Source organism: Astatotilapia calliptera, chromosome 16 (genome assembly GCF_964374335.1).
Source record: "Astatotilapia calliptera chromosome 16, fAstCal68.1, whole genome shotgun sequence".
Classification (NCBI taxonomy): Eukaryota; Metazoa; Chordata; class Actinopteri; order Cichliformes; family Cichlidae; genus Astatotilapia; species Astatotilapia calliptera.
In genome coordinates, this window is record NC_137437.1 from 22,815,025 (window position 1) to 22,842,600 (window position 27,576).

Below are 27,576 nucleotides of genomic sequence, written 5' to 3' on the forward strand. Positions count from 1 at the left end.
CATCACAGATGCTGCAGGTTTCTCAGCTGCACATCCTTGATGTAAATCATCCTCTCCATCACATCCCAAATATGTAAATAATCCACCGAGTTGCTACCACGTGATCGGCTGGTTGGTTATTTAAATTAATTAGCAGTTGTTAGCAGAACAAGTATATCTAAAAAAAGTGGCCATGAGTGTACATACATCATGATGCTGAACAGGCTGAAAACCTTTCTCAGGTTTCAAGACTATTTTAACTTCTGTTCAACGTATACGTCAGCCATTTGTAAGCGATGCAATGACTTCAATCCAAGCAACTGAACACTGGGGAAAATGGTGTATCAGCAGGCATTTTATTGTTGTTCTTAATTGGCTGCTTGTGCAGTTCTAGAAATTAATCTGCATAAGTGTTTCTCCTGGCACTCTCATTTAATCTACTACATTCACTTCAAGAATCACTTAAATGTGTTATAAATCTCATGGCCTTATTTTCAATCTGTGATCACAAACAACTTCAGAGTGAGTCGAGGGCTTTTATCTGCGCTCAGTGATTGGAGAAGTGCAATTACGGCAACATCTAGGCATCTGTTATCTAAACAATTAAACATTTTCGTGTTGATAAGTATCACAACTTTGCAACAGAGTACAGACGATTGAGAGCACTGTTTAATAATGGTAATGCTCTCAATTTACATTTGAATGTGATAATCATAGATTCGGTCCAAAAACTGATCCGAATGGGCTGAAAGGTTTATCAATATTAATGAAACTGGAGCTGTATTTAAACAGATGAAACACCAGACGTTTTTTCCTTAAATACCACTTAACCAATTGAAGGGAAAGTGATACGGCTCAATGCAAGACAGTGAAAAACAACTAAGAAGTGGTCTTTTAATTAAATGCCTGTCTCAAGTCTGACAGGACAGACCTGTGGTATCACAGCCTCTAAGAAACGGCACAAAAGGATTGCTCCATGTGTGAAGTCAACAGGACTGCAGCAGCCTAAACGAGAGCCAGTGGAGAGATGGCTTCAGCCCAACTGTTTCCTGGAGATAAGGGGGAACAGAGCACTTGGGATGGAGCAAATTAAATAAGTCAGGCAAACAGGGAATGACAGTTTAACATGATATCTAATTAACAATCGGGGATTGCCAGATGCTGACACGTTCAAAAGTGTCCAATTTGGCTGAAATGCGGCACTGAGGAATTGCGAATTTCCCCACATCGTTAGCAGGTTTGATTTATCACAGAAGAAGAAAGAATTTTTTTCCCTTAGAGAATGAAAGAAGTTTCAGCGAATATAAATGACAGCAGATCCCAACTCTAAGATTTAACAGGAACATGAGTCAAGGCTATAAATAAATTTTACCCTAATGGAACAACAACTGAACCCTTGGTACACGTAATTATACATCTATTACTTTTCATCTGTTTAAGTTGAAAGAATCTTTTAGATACTATTCAAATTTTGCCATGTGTTTCCACCCTAATTCACATCAGTGATCACAATCAACCTGAGAGAGAGAGTTGAGAGCTTTTATCCATACTCTGTGATTGGAGGAGTGCCATTATGGCGTCATTTAAGCATCTCTTATCCAACAAATTAGATGTTTTCATGTTGATAAATAACAACATTTTATAATGGACTAAAAAAGATAGGAGACAGCAGTTAACAGCCTTGCAGTAACATGTACATCATCTAATGTTTAAGCATATTTAGTATACCTTTTTTAGCTACAAATTCAAATGTTGTTTTAAATATCTTACTTCCAGTCTCCTCTAATATCATAATATGGAAATGTATGATTGCCCCCATTATTTTTTTATTTATTGCTCACAAAATAATAATAATGTTAAACCATGTTTTGAGAATTTGCCTTGTAGGTTGGAATAATCATGAAAACAAACCTCTGAGGAGAGCGTACCACAGAGAACTGCAGTTTCTCACATTGCAGATTAAGGCAACGCTTAAATGAAATATCAAATATGTCACTCAGCTAAAGGGATTTTTAAATTGAGTCACCACACGAGCGTCAGACATGCGGTCATTTTACCTGGGCTCACAGTTTCCATCAGGTTTTTAGTATTTGGTTGATGTGCAGCAAAGCCTGCACATATACATTGCACATACGGAGCAGGTGCATTCAGCACGCTCAATATCATAATGCTGTGCCAGTCACAACATATGAGATAGCAGTGTCTGACTCTGTGAGGGTATCATGGGTCCCTGGGAAACTCAGAAATTGAGTTTTTAATATAGGGCAGAAAACAGAACCCAGAAGGGAGGGTTGAAAACTGCAGATAAACAACATTTAAAAACTGCAGTCATACATATAAGTGGCATTGCACGTTGCATTAATATTACCATTGTTGACTATCAGTGTTAATGATCAGCTCAGTCGCCTATTTGTCAGCATAGCTTCTTGGGGAGTACTAACAAATTACAGTGGTGTGAAAGAGAAAGTTTTCACAGGACTGGATACAGTGCACTGCTTGATTCAGTAGTCTATAGAACTACCTTCAGTAATAAGCATTTCTCAGTCTCTCATGCAATTGTCGAGGAATTTTGGCCCTCTCTTCTATACAACATTGCTTCATCTCATTGAGTTTGGTGGCTATTTGTTTATATATAGCTCTCTTAAAGTTCTGCCACAGTTTTTCAGCCAGGTTGGGGTCTGAATTTTTTCTGACCCATTGCAACATTGCACCTCGATTCTTCTTTTTCAGTCTGTTCTGTTTTGTGTTGTGCTTTGAATTATTGTCCTGACCAAATTTGGGCAAAGCTTTTGCAGAGCACATTTATCTCTAGAATACTTTTGTACACAGAGAAGTTCAGGGTTGACTCAATGACTCCAAGGTTCCCAGGTCCTGTGTCTGCAAAACAAGCTCAAATCAACCACTCCACCTATGCATTGGCTGTTTATTTGAGATGTTTGTGCTATTATGCTGTGTGTAATATTGCCAAACATGCTACACTTTTGGCCACTTTAGTGACCAAATGACAAGGTTCTAGAAGTCTTGAGGTTTGCAAACCTAACCTTTGCAAATCTAAGCAAAGCCATGTTCTCTCTAGAGAGAAAATACTTTCTCATGGCTTTGATCAGTGGTTGTTGATCAATGGTCATGAGAATCTGCATATTAATGATCAAGGAACAGACCACCCAGCCCATGCTAGTTTCAGTCATTATGCAAATGTACTGTTTATAAGATTGGGGAAACCTGCAGTCAGCTGAGACTGAAGAAGTCACTTGGATGAGTGACAAAACGTTTCTCCCACTGAATACGCTACGTCCAGATGAACAGAATCAACTTTTGGGGATTTACTTACCTGGATGATTGAGCATGCATCAAGATGTCCTAATGGCTACCCGTTAAACAAGCCATACATTCCAACTGAGGCCTGGAGCTCTTGCTTTTCTTCTTTTTTTTTGCAATTTCTGTGTGTGAATTTGCTAGAACATCCATTGCTGGGAAGAGCGTGCCATTTTGTTAACATGCACCTCAAATTGTCAAAACCTCTGCTTTTATAGAGGTGCTCACACTTGCTAATGACCAATTAATCAAATGCTTTTGATTAACAGCATCTGGCTGCTAATTTTTCACAGGACTGGGTTTTTTTTTACATGGCTGTATGCTCAGAATCTCATGTCAGCATGCTATTTCCTGATTAAATACAAAATACATTTAAGGCTGGCTGAAATATCACCAGTTTCTCAGAATCACTGACATTCTATTTTTAGATAGCTATATATAAGAAAGTGTGAAATGTAGGGTGAGATGATTTGGTCACACATTCTACTCCTGAGGTCAGCAATAAGATTTCATGCCTAAAATGATTTTTCTGATATGATAAAGTCTTGGCGAGTTGAATTTTCTGCTTCTTCTCACACATTTTGCTGTAATAACTCACACATGCTCTAAGTGCAATATTTTTTATATTAAAAATCTCTCTACATATATCAGTTTAAGTTTAATGCACAAATGTATATTTAAAAACTAGATTAACATCTGACAACAAAACTTCAAAACAAAATGTTCTGCTCTCTTGTGGCCCCAGTGGTCAGTCTTGCGTGTCTAATTGGTATTGCCAGATGTTTAGAAGCATTCCAGTGTGTTACAGAATTAGTGCTGTTGCATAACAGATGTCAAATGTTTCCTCTGAATGAGCATTTTAGGGAGGTATTTATCTCAAGTTTGTCAAGTGCTCTGGGATTTAACAAGGTGTGGTGAACCTGCCATGACGGCCCCATTTTACAGTAGACTACTCACAGCAGCCCCCTTTGGGATTTGTGTGTCTTTACACACCTGATGTTAGTTACCCACCTGATCTCAGCACTTCTTTTTAAAGCAGCCATGCTTAGTTTCACAAACAGATGTCACGTCAGCCCTATAGATGGGAATCTTTTACTTCTGATTGTATAATTCAGAAAGTTTAGTGAGCATCATTATCTCCATGGAGATACCCTTCCTGTCTGATTGACAGGAAGGGTATTAATAACACACAAATGAGTACTGTAATAGCTAATTGACCGCTCATTCGTGTCCTGAACACAATGTTCCATGAAGAGTGGAGGGACTATACTAGCAATTACATTGAGCAGTGTAAGTCAATGTGCTTATCGATTCTGTGTATTTTCCCCTTCCTTTGGAAAAGAAAGACCTGTGCTGTTCCTTTGAGATAGGACGGCTTTAAATGGGCTTTGGTGTTGAAAGAAGCTTAAAATTTGAAGTAATCTTGTGAGAGCAGTATGGAGACTTTGGTAAAAGCCATATCTGATCCAGAGATTACACTGTAACCCATTCCCTCTTCATAGAGATAAGCTGAAGATCCTGTGGCAAATATATTCATCTTGGGTTTGAGGATAAGTCTTATGTATGTGACAGTGTATGTGATGCTGCACTCCATGGAGATCTCATGTGTTAATTAAAGCTGTGGAGTTTACAGATGTGTAATGTGTGGCTGCATAAGACATAAATTTAAGTAATATGCGTCATAAAAAATGGGAGGGTTGAAATGATTTAAACTGCTGCACAGACAGAATAAGAATGAGCTTATGAGCTTTATTCATCATCATCTTCTCATTTATATGTCAAACAAGCAATTACAGTGGACACATCTCTATGCACTGTTAATTTCTACCATGTCTGTGATGCCATTTTCTTAAGCAAAAAATTTATTTTTCATTAAATATTAATTTGTGATTAGATTTCACAGTGAGTTGAATTACAAACAAAAGTTGATGAACACACTTTAATTCAATTTTACTATAAAGAACTTTTTTCCTTTCTTCAACTTAACTCATAGCTTCATCAGAACGAGTGTTCATAGAAAATAATCTCAGGAAAGAAGCCGTCACAAAACAGACAACAGCAAACTACTGTATGTGCACACGTAGATTTACTGGTTTCATATAAGACAAGCGATTTTCCAGCAGCCCTTCATTCCTGATGAACCCCCCACCACCTCCAATGATGAGAACACATCTCAGTAGCAAAATATTCTGCATGAAATTTGAAATATGGGACATTTCAAAGGCTTCTATTACACATAAATCCCCTGGCATCCTCTTTACGCCTCCAACGCTCCCCCCACCCCCCATTTTTTCCAGCAATTTCCCCTCATTATAGGCCACAGACACGGAGGCGAGTGAGTGCCACTGGCAACAGCTGGACATCAGTGCTCAAATGAAAACAACTCACCACCTTTATTCCTTCCTCAGATGAATCAAATGAGAATCTATATTTTATCCTCCCTGTCTTAATGGAAACAGGCAGAAAATACTGGATATAAGGATTGACTGAAGACAAAGTGAATGACATCTTCAGTATCTAAAGCTGAAATTCAAATAATTTAATGTAAAAGTTTCATTGAGAATGCATATACATATATACATATGTATATATATATATATATATATATATATATATATATATATACATATATATATATATATACATATATATACATATATATATATATATATATATATATATATATATACATATATACATATATACATGTATATACACATATATATATATATATATACACATATATATATATATACATATATATATATATATATACATATATACATATATATATACATATATATATATATATATATATATATATATATATATATATATATATATATATATATATATATATATATATATATACACATATATATATTAGGGGTGCAACGATACACAAAATTCACGGTTCGGTTCGGTTCGATACTTTGGTGTCACGGTTCGATATTTTTTCGATACAAAAAAAATGTTCATGCCTTTTTAATTTGACATTTATTAAAATTATAAATATATATTTTAACTCAAAAGTACAGTTTTTAAATTTAACCCTAACCCTTGTGCGTGTTTTTTATTTTGACAGCGAATGCGCACCTGCGGACCACTTATGTGCAGCCCTGGTTATTTAGCTCGTCATATTGCAGCCACAGAAATTCTTTTGTCCATGAAACCATAAAGCTGCACTTTCTTTTTGCCTTATAGTCTGATTTGTCAAAACTTCTTTGTTTTGTGGTAAGCTTTTCTTTGGCTGTCACTTCTTCACCCTGACCTGTCTTATTTGGCTCAGCAGAACTAAAATATATATCTGTCTGTGAAGGTTCTCAGTCATCCAGGTCATCGTAGTCAAATATAAATCCTGCTGCTTTTACACACGCACTCACACACATAAGCTCAGCGATTCTCTGCGCGATCAACCTCTCACATGTTTAAGCTTGCTGCGGGAGATTTCACTTGTCATGTTTGCATAGTAAGCTAACGATTAATAAGACGATGTCAGAGGAATTGGTGCACAAATTATCATCACTCACAGATCAGTGCTGTCGCTCTCTATACACAGTTCGCACGATTGCAAAGTGAAAGCAAAAAAACAAGCGCAAATTCAAACGCGATTTCAATATGTCACATATTGACAGTGGCTCACCCAATGACATAATTACCCAGCTACATTTCTGAAAGAATGCAAAAGCATTGACATATATTTTTCCTTCCTACAATAGCCCGACAGGCAGGGCAGAGATAGCCCCAGGACGTCAGGCTAGCGATATTGCGAGCCCTGTATCTGATTGAGGAATCATGCATCTTTGGAAAAGAGAGTTTATTACAGAGAAATGGCTCTTTCCAAAATAAAAGCTATACTATCCGCTTCTTCTGGGCTATATTCTCAGCAGCATATTAAACATATCAGGTCTCCATAAGGAGAATCCTGTGCTAACAGCTGTCTAAATGACTCGGCTAAAGTTTGTAGCATGCATGCTTGTTGTTTTTGTCTTTGCACTAGGATGATGTCGGCGTAAATGTGCAGTCATATTCGTTGTGTTCCCACTAGTGCTTTCAGGTTGATCTCGTTGAAATGACCTTAACGCCACAACACGGCAAATCTCCGTTAACGAGCTACCGCCGATCGCCCCGTGCATGGGGCTAGACGGCCAACACGTTAACGAGCTAACTGCGCTAACACACTAGTTCCCACCAATGTAATTGAGCATTGCATGGCACATCCAACATACTGTTTTACTTTAGTCCATGACTCGCTTACCTTCAGGGTCATACGTCACATGAAAACCAAAATAATTCCAAATGCCAGATCTGAATGAGGGTGGGGGAGGTGCCCTGCGCTCTTCCTTCTGACTATGCTGTCTGTGTTGAGCGCTCAGTGGATCTGCGCTCGACAGTGCAGCCTAGGCGGAGTAGTCGAACACAGATTCACTGAGCGCTCAACAAAGACAGCATCGTCAGAAGGAAAGTTGATAAAATAAATTACAAATGCGTCAAAGCCACTGTCAATATACATATGCGTACCGAACCGAAAGCACTGTATCGAACGGTTCAATATCGATACGAATATCGTTGCACCCCTAATATATATATATATATATATATATATATATATATATATATATATATATATATATATATATATAGAGAGAGAGAGAGAGAGAGAGAGAGAGAGAGAGAGAGAGAGCTAGATAGATAGATAGATAGATAGATAGATAGATAGATAGATAGATAGATAGATAGATAGATAGATAGATAGATAGATAGATAGAGCAACAAAGCCATTTCTGAGCCTTTGAGACTCCAGTATACCACAGTGAGATCCATTATCCACAGATGGAGAAAACTGATGATATCCATGGGAGAGTTCCAATGTGAAAACTACTATGGACCAAAAAGAACACAATGGCTCATCTCACATTTGCCCCCCAAAAAACAACTTCTTGATAATCTCCTCTAAGTTTTTTGGGAAAAAGCAAGAAAAAAGCTGATGATCTAGTGTAAAACTAACACAGCATTTCATTAAGAAAAACATCATACTAACAGTCAAACATGCACACAAATATGCAAATATAGACAGACAGATTGGCCTGCTGGAAGTAGCCATCAGAAGATCAGCTCAGGAGTAATATTCAGCTGAAAATGAGATCCATTAGAGTAGGCAATTTTTTTTTCTTTTGTCAAATTTTGATGCCTTCCTGAAATCTCAAAGCGATTTATGAACTCTCCCAATTCTCACAGAGAACTGCTGCTAGCTGAATACTTTTTTGGGACCATTCTTTTGAAACCCTGGAGATGGTCACCACGAATTGCTTTAGCAGCCCCCCAAAATATCTACACACCAAACTAACATTAGGTCTTCTGGTAGTAACTTAATACCTAAAGTATTCCCAATACTTAAAGTTAATTGATATGTATTAATTACTTAATTACATGGAAATTGCAATTCAAGTCCAGAAAGTCTGACCATCTAGATACCATTCTGATGTAGTTTTAGCAAGACTTAACTTCATTCATATTTTTTATGATATCTATATCAGTGTTAGTAAACATATTAAATCACCCATGCAGGGGCTTGCAGATGAGACAGTGTGAACGTGTTGTATGCACACGTTTGCTTTCAAACTAAATTAGAGTCTCTGAATTCATCTGGTATACCAAAACATTCAGTGGAAACTTACAAGTGCTGAACATCTCTTACTTATCAGACAAGAAATAGTCATATTTCAGCAACTCAGAAAGTCAACCTTTTCAAGTTGTCTCTTTACTCTATAGACTAATCTTTCAGAGATTTTCTAAGTGAAGTCTAAAAAGTGTACAAATAACACCAAGTACAGTGTCTGACATTTCCCGTGACATTCAATGAGATGCCTGCTTACTTTACTCCGCTTTGCCCTGGTGCCGTGGTCATAGGTTTTCTGTCATTTCTGTCTGAGAAAGCAACGAACGCATGTGTGTGGGTGGCATTGCAAAGGGAAAGAAACAGACCATTTGACCAAAATGACTGATATCTGTGAAATCAGCAACTCTTTCAGAAGCAGAGACTGTGACTAGCTGGTGCTCGGCAATCAACAGATTTGTGTTGTGTGAGATAATTGCACCCCAGCCAAGAATCTTGCCAAAAATAGTTTTTCAACTCCTGCAATAAATTTTCTCTGCAGAACACAGGGTGAGAAAAATTACATCCCTAATTTGCGATCTCTTGAATTCCTAGAAGCAGTACAATGTAAAGTCAAGTAGAAACCAGGCAGCATATAGCAAGGACGCCATATGTCATGTTTGACTTTTTTTTTTAAGAGCAGGGCTGAGAGGTCATGATTTCATTGATTATGTGGCTCAATAATCACCCACAGGTTAAAAAGGCTTTTAGAAAGAAAAAAAATATTTTCTCAAGAAACATAAAAAGCACAAGAGCTTTGGTTAAGCAGCGTGCCTTTGCTTGTCAAAGAAATAACTGGAGGCAATGTGAACATAAAAAAAATCTTAACTAAAAAGAGCTAAAAATAAATCATGAAAAAAATCCATTAATATGCGTCTACAACCCAAAATTGTTTTTTCTTTGTAAAATCTGTGCAGCTGAGAGAAGAAAAAACTAATCTTAACAAAGCTTCTTCTGCTCCTTTATTTTATGAGAAGAAATGGAAAAGCAAGCTGGAATTGTAATACTGTGTTTTGTAGATAGTTAATGTGACTGTGGTTGACAGGAAGCCAATTGTCAGATGAGAGAAGAGTGCCTGTAAGGCAGGTCAGCAGCAGGCTGGGCTCAAAGCTCACTGGGTAAAATGGCCAGAAGCAAACATTGACCACATCAAATATTGTGAATCAATCACAGACAAACAGACACACACACACACAAACACAAGAATGAGGTTCTGGCAAACAGTGAAACTATGGAACACCAATGCGCATAAATATACAGCGTATAGGACTGAAGAGTGAAAACTAGTTTGGAAACATCATAGCATTCTCAAGGATTTTAAATATAATATGTCTTTATTCATAAAAAATAAATCAGTTTGTCAAAGCAGCTATGTACAAGCGATGCTGACGCATGGCTGTTTTTTTGTTTGTTTGATGCACTGTGGTTGACTGACTCCCATCATTAGACTGAAGCCTGATCTATCTCTGCCCCTCACTGTCACTTCCTTTTTTTGTTTTTTAGCTTGTTAAGATAATCGATAGGGAATTCTCCTGCGCTTGTCAGGAAATGCATCAGAGTTTATTGCAGTCTGCCTCAAGTGAGGGCTCATCTGTTTTCCAACTCTTTGTTGCATGCTTCACACCTCGGTGGCACTCTAAATCCCAGGGACAACTCCGGTAAACAACTTCACTGACAAGCATAAAGATAAACCGGACATCGCGTATACCTGTATAATCGATTTTTCATTTTGAAAAGATCTGAACACACACGCACGGATCTGATTGTTCAAAATCTTTAATATAGAGTCCAGGCGATCTGCAGAGCAAGAACAGCAATAAATGAAAACATGTTCATTAGGCCATCAAACTAATTTTCTGTTTGAATAAACACCTTAATGGGTGAGCTACTCCTTAACCTTGTTTTGTGTGGAAAATATATGACTGGAATGCAGAAGCAAGAAGGAAAGGAGAAAAAGTGAGTGCTGCAGCCATGTGAAAGGCACTTAAAGCTAAACTGTGTAGACTGACTGCTTTATAATTTCCGCTGTCATGGGGAGTCTTTGCAGCACCACAGAGGTCTAAGAGCTGTGTCACAGAAGCCAATAATTGGAAAATCACAGCCGGTCCTTCAAATGATCCCCAATACACTGAGGTAATTTTGCTGTGTCTGAACACCAGCTACCTCGGCTTCTGAAATAGGTACCTGTTATAACAGCAAAAATAAAAAAGGGAATCACTCTCTGTTACGGTGTAAAGAGCAACCTGATCGGTATTTATTCACGAACACTAAAACAGTTAAAAATAAGGATTTAACAGTTCGTAAATTAGTGCCATAATGACAATTACCTCTTACCAGGTGTTCCTAATTATTTAAGGCAACAAATGAAAAATAAACTAATTGATTAGTAATATGCATTAAGCTGCTTATCTGATTTGATAAGCTGTTGAATACTATCGATCATGGATGGGCCTCCCCGGAGCCTCGACCTCAACATAATTGAAGCAATCATCCTGACAGATAACAGAACAAAAGGCAGCCAGCATTCAAAGAAGAACTTTGAATGTCCCTCAAGAAGCCTGGATAACTGTTCATGAAGACTACCTTCCTGAAGAAATTACAAGATAGCTTGCCTAAGAGATTTCAGGCTCTGTTGAGGAATAAAGATGGTCAAACAAAATATTGATTTTCAAGCTTGTTAGAATGATTCAGTCTCTGTTTTTGGCTTATATTTTTATTTCCATGTACGTTTACGCAGATTTTAATAAATTCTTGCGCCTATTGCCCATTCTACCTAGCAAAATATGAAGAAATGAGGATTGGATCAAGACTGTTGCACAGTACCATATATCGTATTAATGAGACAAGTCTATGTGGCTTTCTCTATATTTGCATATATTGTATGGCATAAATTAAATTTCATAATAGAAAATAGAATTTGTTTATTTATTTATTCATTCATGCAGCTTTTTACTTTAAGCTATTTAACATCAAGAAACATATAATTTTATGTTTAAGTTTGACTATAGCGTATTGACTTAAAGTGGACTTTTTTTTCCATCGCTGTTTCTTCCTTGGTTAACACGCCAGTTTCTTTTGGAGGAAACGGTGGTGTTGCGCATTGGTGCGCATTTCCAACGCAGAATGACGCTACAGAATTGTTACCTTTGACCTCTGAGCGCTAGGCGGAAGCTCAACCAATCGTTTTGCTTGTTGTTGAGAAGTGCTCAAATTTCTCGGAGGTTGTTCTCTTCAACATGGTGAGTGCAGGCGTTCAAAAAATAGTTTATAGCGGTAACGAAAAAGACGAAAACTGTTAAGACTATGTGTATGAATTTTTAAGGCCTTGTTAGCAGCCATCTTCTTCTCTAAACTATACCGTTACAATGCCGTGTATCAAAGACCACGGGTTAGCATTTCTTGTTAGCAGTGGGCTAATAAAGCGGTATGTGCCTACCTTCGTGTTATAAGCGGTTTCCTTTAGCTGAAGCTTTTTTGGGTATAGCACGCCCTTTGATTTGTTAATGTGTAAAATCAGCAAAACGTGTTACGGTATTCGTGAAGTAAAATTACGGTGGTGAAAGTGTATTTGGTTAGTTGAATAATTAAGCAGTTGAACTCTTGCGTTAGCCTTTTACGATTCATTTCCAGAGATTAGACGGAGCCTGCAGTCATTCATCACAAACAGCAGCAGTTATCTCAGGTTCTTACGATTGTTACCAGTCCACATAATTTACATTAGCACAGCCAACGTTACTGATCAGATTAAGTCAGGAGTTAAGTGAACTTTATCGGTTAAAAGTAGTAATTTCGTAGTAGTAAAATAGAATATCCCACTCATGCACCCAAATGAGTGGACTTAAATAGACCATATTTGACATATGATCACCGAAAACAATCATTACTATGCTATTTCATGATAATATATTGTCTGGTTAAACTACAAGGCTTTCTTTAGGGTTCGTTATTCAGATACAAAAAATGTTAAAGCTTCACGCATGAATTTGTTGTTACCCAGGCTATGGGTACATGTGTTTGCCTGTGCCATATGTAATGTTGGTGTCCGCATTAGAGGACCCTTATTCATTCTGAATAAACCGGAAGTCTTTGAAATATTCTTTATGTAAAAAGAAAAAGGAAGCACTTGTTTAAAAGGTGTAGATTAAGGTAGGCACCGTTTCATCCTCAGTTAATGATGAAGATATTACTTTTTAAATTAATACGTTTTTTTAAATAAACCAAATGCTTGATAATTTGTCGCAAAACGAGAATTGTGTAGTTTTTCTAGTCTTTTGTCTTTAGACATTATAAGCTTTATATATGTCAAATTAAAACTGATTTCATATAATGTTTTGATTACTGACACCCCAATTAGTACTACCTCATTTAAACTTTCAAACCAAATATTCACACACTCGTTGTGGTTTCATGTAACTGCACTAATTGAAATGGGCAATGTAGCTATTACTTTACTTTTTATGTGCATTTTTTATTTGGGAGCAGCCAAATTTATTTAGAGTGCTTTATTAGCTGTAAACTACTTAATTTCACAATTCCTTAAACACATATCTGGAGAAATGGTAGTTTTCCTGATTGAAGCACACTGCTAACTGCACAACTGGCTGTTGGGAGTTCACTAACTCTGTGTGGTGTTTCTTACTCCTCACAGTCTTCGTCGGAAGCTAATAATGGGCCGAGCCAAGCACCGCCTTATCCAGGTGTACCGCCCGCGGCGATACCTCCCCCATTTGTAAGTCATCAAAATGCAGTTTTGTTTACAGATCCAAAAGAACATAATTTGAATTACTTTGATTTCTGCATTGATTACTTATAAATTTGCTGGGGGTTAAAGTTAGAATTATAGGCAGTTATATGAATAAATTTCTTAGGCAAGAATACCAGTAAACTCTTGCTTCCTATAGCAGCAGCAACATCTTACAAAAACTGTTTCCAGTAGCTGTTTAAGTAATGATACAAACTCCCTTTTTTTCTTTTCTTTTGTTTTAAGGAAAAAAAGAAAGGACCTTTCCAGACATTGATTTTATCTTTGCACACATTTCTGCAGGTTTTCAATATTGCATATTGGGCTGATTGGGCTCGTGTCTAGGTACATTTAGAAACTGAGGGGATTTTTTCATGCTCAAACATTTTTTCTGTGCAGGAGAAACCCTGACAGTCTTACTTGTATTTATGTATTTATAGGTGACCCAATCTCAACAAAACTGTACAAACGTCCTCTCTCACACAGTAATTATTAACATCTGTATATTTAAAACAATAACTTTACTATAAATCACAATTCTTTTGATTTTCATATTAATCATCCTCCTGCAAACCTGATCATATATTCTTCACTTGCGTTTGTTTCGCATGTCAACTTCCACATCTGTAGATTTGATTTAGTTTTTTGCTCTTTCCAGTTTAGTGCATGTGTAGTGCTTCTCCTAAGGTCCTGTGAAAGTTAGTGTGACTGAAGCACAGTTCCTCTGCCATGTTCATCACACACTGTGGCAGCCAGTGTTCACACACTCCCTATTTTATCTCCTCAGCTAGAACACCTAACTTAAATTAGCCTTTGAAGGAGCAGAGAGTTGCACTTGCTTTCTTTCATTTCCCTCTTTTAGGTCTTACTCATTATGTGTAATTAACTGTGATTCAGTATAATGTTAGATTGCATATTATATGGAACACTGCAGAGATCCAGGTAATTTCAGAGGGTTAAGAAAGTATTTCTTCTAACTACGATATAATGTTTTTGTCTTCCTTCTTCTATGAAGATGGGACCACCTGGAATACCACCTCATTTCCCTCCCATTGGAATGCCCCCTATGGGACAGCGACCTCCCAGCATGACACCAATGCCTCCTGGTATAATTCCCCCGGGTATAATGCCACCAATGGGGGCACCGCCAATGGGACAGGTGAGCTTTGTAGTAACCTCATAGATTTGTTTGTATTGGGGGTTTTTTTCCCTCTTTTTGTCCTCTGTGCCTTATAAAGTCTAGGGACTAGGCAGCCTATTTATTTCTCCCTCCACTTTAATAATTTAGGGAGAAGCATAACCTTAAATGAGACACATCTCAAAATGTTTTAAAGTGAAAGAATTAACATTTTTTTCTAGTTATTTGCTTGAATTGTTCTGATCATTGTTGCATGTATCAAGTGGTTATACTTTCATGTTAGCCACATCCATCAACATTTACAGACCAGGTATATTTTCTTATCTTGTAGCGCTCCAAATGCTTGATAGGGGCGCTAATTAACTGAAGAAAAAATGTTGTTCGTCGTAGGGCTGGGCCATATCATACCGTTTACGGTAATACCAGTATAATGTTGGGCAACGATAGAAAAATGAAATATCGCGATAGAATATGGGTAAAACGTGCATGCGCAGTGCCTTTGTTTTCATATGCACACGGCAGAAAAAGCATGGCGGCGAAAGCAGATCGTTAAATGAAACAGATGAACCAGAACTGGTTTGTAAAAATGCTGCAACTTCAGGGGTGTGGAACTGGTTTAGCTTTCGTCCGTCAAAAACACAACAAAGCACTATTTTTGGTAGCGCAAGCTAGCGGGCCGTCGTTGTTGCTGTGTTTTTTGGAAAATACGGCACATTTAAAATCAATCCTTTGATTTTTCTGAAAATCGACAGTGCCCCTTATAATCCAGTGGGCCTTATGTATGAATTCTGGTTGTGTTTACTGACCTCGAAACGATTGTATGTGGTACACGGCGCTCGAAAATCTGTCAAATGTTTTAGTACGACTTTGCTAAGCTACAAACCCGCACCGCTTGATGGATTGTCGGAGCATTACGACTACCATAGTCAGGAGCCTCGCGGAGTGATACGTACTGTGCTTCAACATAATATTACCGTATTGTGTGTGTAATACCTCTTTTTAAGTTTTGTGGATATTATACATGGTTATGCTGAGGATATGTCGGCCAATTTCCACTGGAAATGCCCTTTGGTTAAACTGTCAGAAAGGAATTTGCATTTGCACTGTTAAATTTTTATATAACTTTAATGCACATAAAACAGCTGCTTGTTTAAGTGAAAATACATTGATGTTGTTGTTTTGGGGTTTTTTTGCACTAATAAAGTTGTGGAGTTGTAAAGTATTTTGTCTGGTGTCAATTATATCGTCAGTTATATCGTTATCGCAAATTTTCAAATGTTTATCGTGATAAATATTTTTGGACATATCGCCCTGCTCTAGTTCGTCAGTTTAAATCTCTTTCATTAGCTGACAGTTAATGAATAAATAGGCATGATGTAGCTGTAGTCTTTTTTTCTTTTTTTTTATCTAGTGATTAAAAAAAAGTGGATCATGCATGTAATCCTGTCATGCATAAATAGGCGTGATCATGGGGAGGAGTGTTTGATCAGAGTGCCAGAAACGCAAGTCTGAAGAGGTGGTGAAACACTGTAGTTTGGCATATTGCTGCTTCACAGGTGTCAGGCTGTGGCATCACACTTTCAGTAAGCGCAGCATAATCAGTCAAGCAGCCTTCTACACACCAGCAACCTGTTTCACACTGTGTCTAAATACCTCTGCCTGGATTAGGTAGCATGGAAATACCAGATGAATATTTCATGGTGCCTCTTTTATTAGATGCCAGGCATGATGCCACCTATGATGCCAGGAATGATGATGCCCCCTCGCATACCAGCTGCGGCTGTACAGCCAACGGGACCGGTAACTCTTTTCACTATGTTTCTTGAGTGCTCTGCTTCACACTTCTTAAAATACACTGCAGTCTGTGAAATGCCTAATGAAACATTTGCACAGCCATGGAACATGGCTATAAATTTATAACCTTCCATAAAAAATATATTTTCATGTTGAAACAAAACAGCTAAAAAACCTAATTAAACACTAGCTAATGAAAATTTTACACTTGCATGCAATGTGTCTATTATTGTCCAGATGGGTTTAGTGATCATAAGACACATGTAACCAAACACTAGCTATACATCTTGAGGTTGTGGAGTAATGTACTGATTAGTAAAGCTGTGTCTCTTACTGTTTTGTTGTTAATAATGAATCTGTAGATGTGCACTTTAAGACTGGGAAAAAAAATAATCCACCAATAACATTGTTATTTTTTTCCTGTCGACAGCCTGGTGTTGACTCCACAGGTAGGATTTTTTACTTAATGCAGTAAAATTAATGTTTAGGCGTATTTAGAAGTTTAAAGTCTGACTACTTTTTGTCTTGTTTATTTTCACAGCTGCTGCTCCTGGAACATCTGTAAGTATAACTTTTTTTTGATATGTAGTAATTGGAAGTCTACGAGCTTTGACAATTTTGAGCTACCATCATTAGCTCCAGTATTTTTCCTGCTGTCTCACAACCTTTATTTCCGTTCCCCCTGCAGAGTACCACAAATGGATCCCCGCAGGAAGAACAGCCAAAGAAGGTTTGTGCACATGAAACATTGAAAGACTAGACACAATTAACAAGGAACTATAAAATCATTCAAAATGCAACCAAAATAATTATCTGATTTATCTGTCGTGTTTGTTTGCTTCAGAAATCCGTGTGGACTGAACATAAATCACTAGATGGAAAGACCTATTATTATAACACAGAGACTAAGCAATCCACATGGGAGAAACCGGATGAACTCAAATCTCCTGCAGAGGTACAGAGCTTTTAATTTGAACTATTTATATTACTTGCATATTCACATACATTTAATTCATTTGGCACTTAGCAATTGCAGTGCTCACGTATTAAAATTACAGTAATGGTAAATGTACCAGATTAAGCTAAATTGGATTTTGCCCCACTCATTTTGGGGGAATTATTTAAATCCTTTGTGTGCATATATTAAACAATTTTATTTTTAAAATATGTGCGTCATCTATACTTAAAAAAACTGATTTGTTATTGGACTATGGATATTGACTCACACTAATTACCGATAAGGCCTTGCTGTTCATTTAAACTATTAAAAAAACCTTTCCCATCATTCTTTGAATTCTTTAGCAAATGCTGTCAAAATGCCCCTGGAAGGAGTACAAGTCAGACACAGGGAAGCCTTATTATTACAACTCTCAGACAAAGGAGTCAAGATGGACAAAACCCAAAGAGCTGGAGGACCTGGAAGGTAAAGCGCGGTATCTGATTATATCAAAGCTGTTGTATGAAAGGCAGGGATTTTTATATTGAAAAATGTTGCCTTCTACAGAAAAGCCTTTAATGGCACAATGACTGGAAGAATGCTGACTTTGTCAACAGATCACTCCATACATTAGGGGATGTGGTGTGATTGATGTGCAAACAAAGGACTTACAAAACACAGGACACTTGTTGGCTCCTTTAGTACATTTATCTTTGAAAAGGTCTCTTGATCTGCTGCATGATTAAAAATGAAAGCAAGCGCCTTAACTGTTATCTCTTTTGTCAATTCCAGCTATGATCAAAGCAGAGGAGAATGGGTAAGAGTTTGCTGTTACTCTGGATGTCTTCATTTTGTATTGAGGTTAACAAATACAGCAGTCATCAACAATTATTAATCTCGTATGGCTTTATTGTCATGATCTTACATTAGGACTGCAGAGGCAGCGGCTCCTGGAACCACTGCAGCTCCTGCTGTGCAAGCAGATAATGTAGCTCCTGCAGCGACTGTAGTGGAGGCGGAAACTGCGGTAGTAGTCTCAGAGGAACAACCATCCCAGGCAGCAGTGACTCAAACACCTGAGGTGAAGACGGCTGATGCACCTGTGGCTTCCTCTGAGACTTCAGCAGCTACCGAGGCTGTAGCCAGGTAAACAATTATAAATCTAGGGTTTAACTGAGCAAGCGCAATGACATGTCTGCCTGTGTGGCTATCTCCAAGCATACCTGCTGTTGTGGTTGAAGTGGATTATGAATCAGAAGGTGTAGTGATTAATAAATGGACTCAAAGCCAGCCACATTGCTGCTCTCATCGATCTGGAACAGCTGTGCTGGTCAGAGTGATGCATGACAACAATAGCTCGGCAAATGAAAAGAGGCCTCTCCAGGAAATGACATTATTGTGAGAATGGTTCAGAGCAGTGGAGAGAGACCACATAGCTCCACAAATCTGCAGCAAGATGCAGATGGTGGATTTTTTTTTTTAATTTAACTTTTACAGTATTGATGTAAATAAATAATAAAAATTGATTAATTCTCACACTGATATAACCACAGCAGTCTGAGCTATTCTAGTTTTATTATTATTAAACAGTCATATCATAAGATATGACTCAACGGCTGTATCATAATCCATTTCAGAAAATAAATAATGAATGGGCTTTGGCTTAAGAAGAAGTTGGAAAGTAGGCTGTAATGCACAATGATCTGCTGATTTAGCCAGAGATTTTCCTCAGTTTTGTACCATCTTCCTCTCAATTAGTTAAACACAGTAGATACTATGTTTATGACAGTGTATTCCACCATAGTACTCATAAAATCCTAGGGTTCTGATTGATTGTTGTACACCCTGCTGCCTTTTGGTGGCTACAGGGAGTAAGGAATTGAAGGAAAAGGTCTTCATACAGTTTTATGCAGATGTTAACATGAAATACTCAAAGTATCAGTTACAGTGTTTTACATTTTAAACTTGTTGTAATTGAATGGAAGCCTCTGAAGTAATTCATTTTGAAAGTTAGTTTAAGAATTGTTTAAAAATTTTGCTGTTTTTGTTTTCATAAAATCACTATAGTGGTGCTAGAAACCCATGTGATTGTGAGAAGTTAATATAATGCAAGCTTGTAACACATCTGCCATCAAAATACCAACAGCTTAGATTGCGCTTCCTCATTTAATTGAACATGATGGTCAAAGCAAATTTTTAAATGGACCTGTTATGCTTTTCCTCATTTCCTGTCACGTATTGTTAAACCGGTGCTCTTATTAAATGTGGGTAAAGTTTCAAACAATGAGGTCAGCAGTGTTGGGAAGGTTACTTTTAATTGGTAAATGGCCTGTATTTGTATAGCGCCTTATTAGTCCCTAAGGACCCCAAAGCGCTTTACACATCCAGTCATCCACCCATTCACACACACACTCAGATTGGTGATGGCAAGCTACATTGTAGCCACAGCCACCCTGGGGTGCACTTTTAAAATATATTCCACTACAGATTACAGAATACATGCCACAAAATGTATTCTGTAACGTATTCCGTTACGTTACTCAATGAGAGTAATGTATTTTGAATACTTAGGATTACTTAATATGTTATCAAGCTTTTTACAACTACATGACTGTACTATTGCTGTGTGATTTATTACTATTACTGTTACGCCACCAATACCAACACGGTTTTTAAATATTAATATAAAATGAGTAACAGTAGTGTGGACATTAGGTAAGGCTGCACTTTTTGCAGCGATCTTGTGGAAAACTATTCCGTGCATATAAAAAAGGTCCGCTGCTCCAAACTGTAGTAAAGGGACCTCTGGCTAATACGTCAGGTTCCATGTCGGGCTTGTAACCAAAAACTAGCTTTAAAGGGTATCCCCATTATGGTCATCTCAGGCCACCACAGCTCTGTTGGGTTAGCGTTCACAGAGCACTTTCTACTTATAATATTGGTGTAACAAAGCCGTTTTTTAATGCATCTTTGATTGCAGAGAACTACAAAAGTGCTCAGTGTCAATAATTTTCTTTGCTCTTAGTGTCGAGGTTGTAAAAGAAGAAAGGCCAGAACTTCAGAAGAAAACGTACAAATGGAATACAAAAGAAGAAGCCAAGCAGGCCTTCAAAGAGCTGCTGAAGGAGAAGGTGAGTCAGGCTGTTAACAAGCTGTAGGAGAGAAGGCACGCCTTTACTGCAGGGGAGTAATTCTTGTTTTCAGATTCTGACTCTAAAATGTTCTCTATGTTTCAGTGTATAAATTAATTATGTGAGATGTTAGGCAGTCAACAAGTGTGCAGCAAAATTTGATTCATGATGTTGCACGAATTTGGTTCTTTAATCAAGCAGAGTGTGTTTTAAATCAGAAAGCAAATATCTGATAATTTGCTACATTTTTGTGCCCAAAAAGTCATCCTACAGCTTTTCAACTGTCTCCATTGAGGGTTGTTTTTTTAATGTGTGTGTTTAAGTATCCATTGACTGTTGCTCTGTTGTTGGCACTGGAATCCAAATCTTGATTTGTTTTTAAGACTACTTTTGCCACCTCAGTGTTCTCTAGTGCCTGATGTGTTCATCATCACATCATTTGCATTCAGACCTGGATCTAATCCCTGTCCCTGCTCTTGAGCCCCTGGGAGGCCTATTAAACCTCACCTCCTGTTGCTGTGGACGTGTTGTGTGTTCGGCTTGCACGGCGGCCTAGCACCACCCACCTTGAATGTTGCTATATTTAGGAGCTTTTTAATTTTGTGCACAAAGCTCTCCTCTGAGATTGCTTGCCATTTCCTGCAAGATCTTAATGGCTGTGTCTTTATGATTAGCTTTATTGGATCAAAGGCACGAGGACTGGCTGGGATTAAGACAGCGAGAGAAAGTGGCATGCCTGAGTGAGTTAGAATAACTGTGACAACTGACAAGACCGAGGCACATAGTGGAATCAGTCATAATGGATGAAGTAGTCACTCCTTGGGAGAGGCAAGTGACAGAAAGGGCACTTACAAAGGTCCTTGGTGGCACTTCTTGATTTATTGCCACTCCACACCTTTTAACCCACCATCTATTAGTAATTAAGAAAATGTGTTCTGTTCTAGACCAAAGCAGCAAAAAGCTCCATTTTCGTATCCAGGTCGATGTACTTTTTTCTAACAGGACAACAAGGCAATCCATGTGAATATTTTTGAAATATTTCTTGAGTGCAGATTTTATTTGAAACCATCATGAATATTTCTTATCCTTTGTATTTCAGGGTGTATCCTCCAACTCCTCTTGGGAACAGGCCATGAAATTGATTATCAATGATCCTCGCTACAGGTACAATGCTTTCCAGAGATCTGTTTATCCTTCATACAATAGTAAGTTTAAACTGTCACCATCTCTGACTTACAATTTGTTACTTTTCTTGTCAACAAAGTGCACTTCCGAAGCTGAGCGAAAAGAAGCAGGCGTTCAATGCATACAAAGTCCAGACAGAGAAGGAAGAAAAGGAGGAGGCCAGAATTAAATACAAAGAGTCAAAAGAGACTTTTCAGAGATTCTTGGAGAACCATGAAAAGATGACATCTACCACTAGATACAAGTAAGTGTTACTGTGATATGGCAATAAAGTATTTTGTTTTTTTCCCCCCTGCATTGATTTGCAGTTCTCTGAACTGTCAATATGATTATGCAGACTGGTTGAGTGAGAGGACATCTGTGGCGCTTGCACACCATCGTGCAGTTACAGCACTGTTGACTTCCACTTAAGCTGCTTTGACCTGTTAGTGCTAGTCACGTTGATATTGCTGAATTTGTTTACACAATAACAAATTGTTACAAGGTCAAAGTTTCGCATGTGTAATGAGTTCATTAGAAAGTTAATGATTGATGAATCTATTCAAAGTCAAGGTGCATGTGACATAAAGGTTATATCTAATTCAAAATCTCTTAGCTTTTTTTGTTGTTGATTTTGTTTGCTAATGTCTACAACAGCTTTCCAACAAACACACTTATTGGAAACTTACTCGATCTCAGTGAACAACACATAAACACTTAAAATATCATATAACTTCTTAATAAATTCTTGGAACGTCTTTTTCATCGGCACTCTTTAGTTTTTGGATGAAAGTCGTGATGATGGGCAGAGGAAAAGGGGTAATCAACTGGTGACCTTGACAACAAGCCAGCTTCAGTGTTCTGCTGGCACTGGGTTTGTAGTCTGGGGTGGCACACAACAGGCAGTTGGATGGTGAGAGCAAGGCTTTCTGATGCTGTGTGGGTGTATGTCCTTGCATTTAATACCTTGTTTTAGCCTGTAACACCGAGTGACTCTTCTGAGCAACAGGGTTTCAACAGACGTCAAATATATTGAATATTTTCAGCACACATCTTAAAAGACATAACTTTTCTGTGTTGTGCCTGGGATGGCTCGCAAAAAACCATAACTGGTGCCTTAAAGCTAAATTTGGCAAGTGAAATGGTGCCCTCATGTGGCTTTGTGGGAAAAATATTCTAAAGTGTCTGTGTGTGTCTGTGTGCGTACTCTTGCAATCCAGGAAAGCAGAACAGATGTTTGGTGAGCTTGAAGTGTGGAGCTGCGTGCCAGAGAGAGACAGGCTAGAGATCTATGAAGACGTGTTGTTCTACCTTGCTAAAAAAGAGAAGGTAAGGGCTCCAAAGTGCATTAGGAATCTTTGATTTTATTTTTAGTTAGCATGTTTGGCATAATTATTGTGTATAAGTCCTCTTTCAGTGTCCTATTTAGGAGTAGGAGCTTTATGGTCTAGTGCAATTACCATCTGGTTGTATTCTCTACTTTAGGAGCAAGCCAAGCAGCTGAGAAAAAGGAACTGGGAAGCTTTGAAGAACATTTTGGACAACATGGCAAACGTCACATACCGCACCACCTGGTCTGAGGCCCAGCAGTATCTGCTAGATAACCCTACCTTTGCAGAGGATGAGGAGCTGCAAAGTATGAGATAATACAATGGTTTTAGTAGAATTAGAAGAAAAACATTTCTTATCAGGTCATTGTGCTTCTGCATGAATGTGTGTTTGTATATGTTCAGCCAACTGATAGTGCCGTTATTTGCTTACAGATATGGACAAAGAAGATGCCCTTATATGTTTTGAGGAGCATATTCGGGCTCTGGAGAAGGAGGAGGAGGAAGAGAAGCAAAAGACACTTCTCAGGGAAAGAAGACGGCAGCGCAAGAATAGAGAGGCCTTCCAGGTGAGAAGCAAAAACAAAGAATTGATGTCTCAAAAAGAAACAAAAAAAATGCGCTGCATGTAATTTTTCACATTTAATCTGGTTAATAACAGTTTTAATATAAGCCAAAAGAAGAGGCCACATGTACTTTCCCGATCCTCATCTCTTCTTGTTGTTTTCTCAGAAATTTCTGGACGAGCTTCATGATCACGGCCAACTTCACTCTATGTCTGCTTGGATGGAGATGTACCCGACACTGAGCTCAGACATCCGCTTTGCCAACATGCTGGGCCAGCCGGGTAGGACAGCGGGCCACACGCACACATGTCTGCATGAGCTGAATGTGACAGTCGGACTTGAATCATAGCATAAACACTGAAATAAAACATTCACAACTGACAACATAAATGATTTATGAATCACAGTTTAGCTTTTTGAGGTTATATTTTCTTTTAATTTCCATATTTTTTCCTTTTTAATTTTCATACTTATTCCGATAATACACTAGTCTCTAAATCTTTAATTATTTGGCTTCACTGTTTTGCACCCTTGTTGTGGTCCATTGATGCTGTTGAACCTTGTTTATTTGCTGCAAGGATCAATATTTACACATTTTTAAATTTAATGTTGTTTGTTGCGCAGGTTCCACTCCCCTGGACCTCTTCAAATTTTATGTGGAAGACTTGAAAGCACGCTATCATGATGAAAAGAGAATAATCAAAGATATTCTTAAGGTATTACTCTAACCTCATAAAATGTTATTTATATTTGGTATTTTTAAGGAACAGTTCGCACTCGTGCACCTTCCTTGCGTTGATCCAATTATACATCTAATAATTATCTGATGTGTTCTTTCCCAGGACAAAGGATTCCTGGTTGAAGTCAACACCAGCTTTGATGACTTTGGATCAGTCATCAGCTCGGATAAGAGAGCTACCACGCTGGATGCAGGAAATATAAAGCTAGCCTTCAACAGTGTAAGACTCCAGCTCTGCATCATATGCTTTGAGTTGGCACCTGTTCGTAAACATTAATGGACACAAATATTGATATTAAAGTAGGGTGAACTGTTAAGTAGCTGACCCTACAGCAGCTGGGTTTAATCTATTAAATCAGCATAATAAATGTAAAACAGGTCACAGTTTAAATAACCAGCACCTCTCCTTCGCTTAGAGAGCTTTACGTTTTATCCTGTTGTTAGGTGTTAAAATACGTTCATCATATCCATTTGAATTAATAATTATTTTAAAACTCATGTTAGATCTTTCCACACAGTTAAAAGTGATCTCATCAGTTCTGTATCCACATGTAATCCACCTATCCCCGTCACAAGATGTGTCAATGCTGAGCCTACTTGTTTCTACGGCCCCCAAATAAACAAAAAAATGTTATTACAGATTATAAAATTATGGAAAAAGGAGAATAATACACCTTTCAGGATAAACAGGCCCAAATCAATGAAATTTTAATGAGTATACATAAGCACAGGCCTTGACCTGCTTGTTTGAGGATGTATGCAGGTTTGAATTGGCTGTAAGTGTGGATATGGTGACCTTTCCTGGGTGTACCCCACCTTTTGCTCTGTGCCCTGTCCCATCTGAAAGACTTCACTTGGGATGAAAGATGTGTGCGTTGAACCATGGCTGTTTGTTGTATTTCATTATAAGATTAACTCACTTAGAAACCCTTTTTCCTAATTAGTTGCTTGAGAAAGCTGAAGCCAGAGAGAGGGAGCGAGAGAAGGAGGAGGCCAGGAAGATGAAAAGGAAAGAAGCTGCTTTCAAGAACATGCTGAAGCAGGCCACACCGCCACTGGAGCCAGAGACTACGTGGGAGGGAGTATGTACTTTCAATGCGGATCAAATTCGTGTGTTTTCGCAACACAGTTTATTTTCTGTTTTTATCCTCATCCCTTTTTTCCAGTCTTGATTGTGTTTAATGTTTCCTGATAACTGACATTTTACCATTTCAGGTCAGAGAGAGGTTCCTAAAAGAGCCTGCCTTTGAAGACGTGACTCTGGAGTCGGAGAGGAAAAGAATATTCAAAGATTTCATGCATGTCTTGGAGGTGAGTCATGACGCTAGCAGGGGCATGAAGTTTTTAAACTTGACGACGACTATAATGATGTTTAACCTGGTATTTACTTTTTATTTAATTTAACAGCATGAGTGCCAGCATCACCACTCGAGGACCAAGAAACACTCAAAGAAGTCCAAAAAGCACCACAGGAAGCGCTCCCGCTCTCGATCAGTTAGTACCACCACAAGAAAATGAACATTTTATACACTTAAATCACAGATCAAATGTTTAAAAAAACATGTTTTTAAAAAAAAATACTTTTCTGCCCACTGTTTTAGTCAAATACAGGGTTTAACTGAATGCACATCATTCCATTCTGTATTTTATGTAAAGATTTACTGGAAAATGATGTAGCAAAGCACACTTTACAAAAAGCATTGCTCATATCATGCACTGCTAATCTGTAATGTTTTAATAGGGCTCCGAGTCTGAGGATGAGGAATACCACAAGAAGAAAAAGAGGTCACAGTCCAAATCCCCCTCAGAACGTTCATCTAGTGGAGAATCTGGTGAGTGTTTTTACAGCTCCGATCAGTTGATTTGTGTATCTAGGAAGGGAAAAAGTGCCACAATGTGTGTTCATTGACATGTTCTACCTGAAAACAGAGAGAAGCTATAAAAAATCCAAGAAGCACAAGAAGAAGGGCAAGAAGAGACGCCACAAGTCTGTAAGTGTGCAGGAAGAAACAAATGTGTGCGCTTGATGTCTTAAATACAAATGTACTGGCAACACTGGTGTGTGCACTAACTGTAATTATGACAAACAGGCGTCTCCAGATTCTGACAACGAGAAGAAAGGAAGAGACCGTGATGGGAAGCGAGAAAAGGAGGTAGAGAAGGAGAAAGAGAACGACAAGTCTCGGGGGAAATCTCGCTCAGAGTCCAAACAGAAATCTCCCAAAAGGAAAGCAGCCAAAGAGGAGGTGAATGTTACTATTACTATTATTATTATTATTATTATAAAAAATTGCCCCTATATTGTGAGATTAGCTGGGGGGCTCAGGTCAAAGTCAGTGTTTTAAAGAAGTCTCGAGCGTATATGTTAGCTTACAGTTTCTAGCATGAGATAAAGGTCTTGCGGTTAACTAGTTATTTAAAAAGATCAAATTTTCACTATGACTGAATCTTTGTATTTTTTTAATGGTGCATTTAAGGGTGGCTGGGACACGTCGGGCAGTGAGCTGAGTGAAGGAGAGCTGGAGAAAAGGAGAAGAAACTTGCTGGAACAGCTGGACGCACCTTGATAATAATTCATGCTGCTCTCTCCTCTCCAAACATGCATTCCCCTTCAAGCTCATCTGACCGTGCTGGTCATACGCCCATAATGGACTGATTTGTGGTATTTATGGGAATGCCATATACTGAGCTTTTACATAGACTTTGACTAATTTCATATCAGGAAACTGATCAGCTGTTAAATACTGAGTTGTTTTTTTGTTAGCTTACCTTTCTTCAGTTGGCTGTAGTTATACATGTTTTCCATTGACAATTTTTTTTATATTCACTTAAAAGCATATCTTTATGACACACTGCAAATGTGTAGAAATACAAGAAACTTGTCCACATGTCCAGGAATACTGGGGGTTACGTCTGATTTGAAGTAATTTAACTGCAGCTGGTTTGAATGAATGAAAGGTTTTAATTGGAGGATTTGCTGAAATCGATACTTTAGTTAAATGTAATAAAACAGTTTCACTGGAAGTTGTCTGCAGGTGTTGCTTTGACTTACTTAGACGATAAATTGTTGCCAAACCTTCCAAGATTA

General features: G+C 38.0%; 1 protein-coding gene across 2 annotated transcripts; it reads left to right on the forward strand.

The window, feature by feature from the left end:
* The first annotated feature begins 12,079 nt into the window (after nucleotides 1-12,079).
* prpf40a (PRP40 pre-mRNA processing factor 40 homolog A) lies at nucleotides 12,080-27,512 on the forward strand. Of its 2 annotated transcripts, XM_026143711.2 has the most exons (27): nucleotides 12,113-12,189; nucleotides 13,599-13,679; nucleotides 14,707-14,850; nucleotides 16,546-16,629; nucleotides 17,054-17,072; nucleotides 17,165-17,184; nucleotides 17,312-17,353; nucleotides 17,468-17,578; nucleotides 17,926-18,046; nucleotides 18,353-18,377; nucleotides 18,491-18,706; nucleotides 20,586-20,691; nucleotides 21,791-21,855; nucleotides 21,956-22,120; nucleotides 23,076-23,184; nucleotides 23,341-23,491; nucleotides 23,619-23,752; nucleotides 23,916-24,030; nucleotides 24,374-24,465; nucleotides 24,592-24,708; nucleotides 25,433-25,570; nucleotides 25,704-25,799; nucleotides 25,896-25,982; nucleotides 26,230-26,320; nucleotides 26,418-26,479; nucleotides 26,579-26,734; nucleotides 26,966-27,512. In XM_026143711.2, the coding sequence occupies exons 1-27, from the start codon at nucleotides 12,187-12,189 to the stop codon at nucleotides 27,053-27,055; spliced, it is 2,640 nt and encodes an 879-aa protein (XP_025999496.1). In that variant the 5' UTR covers nucleotides 12,113-12,186; the 3' UTR covers nucleotides 27,056-27,512. The 2 variants fall into 2 exon arrangements, with proteins under 2 accessions (XP_025999497.1, XP_025999496.1); XM_026143712.2 differs by lacking the exon at nucleotides 13,599-13,679 and having other exon boundaries at nucleotides 12,080-12,189.
* Nucleotides 27,513-27,576: the final 64 nt, after the last annotated feature.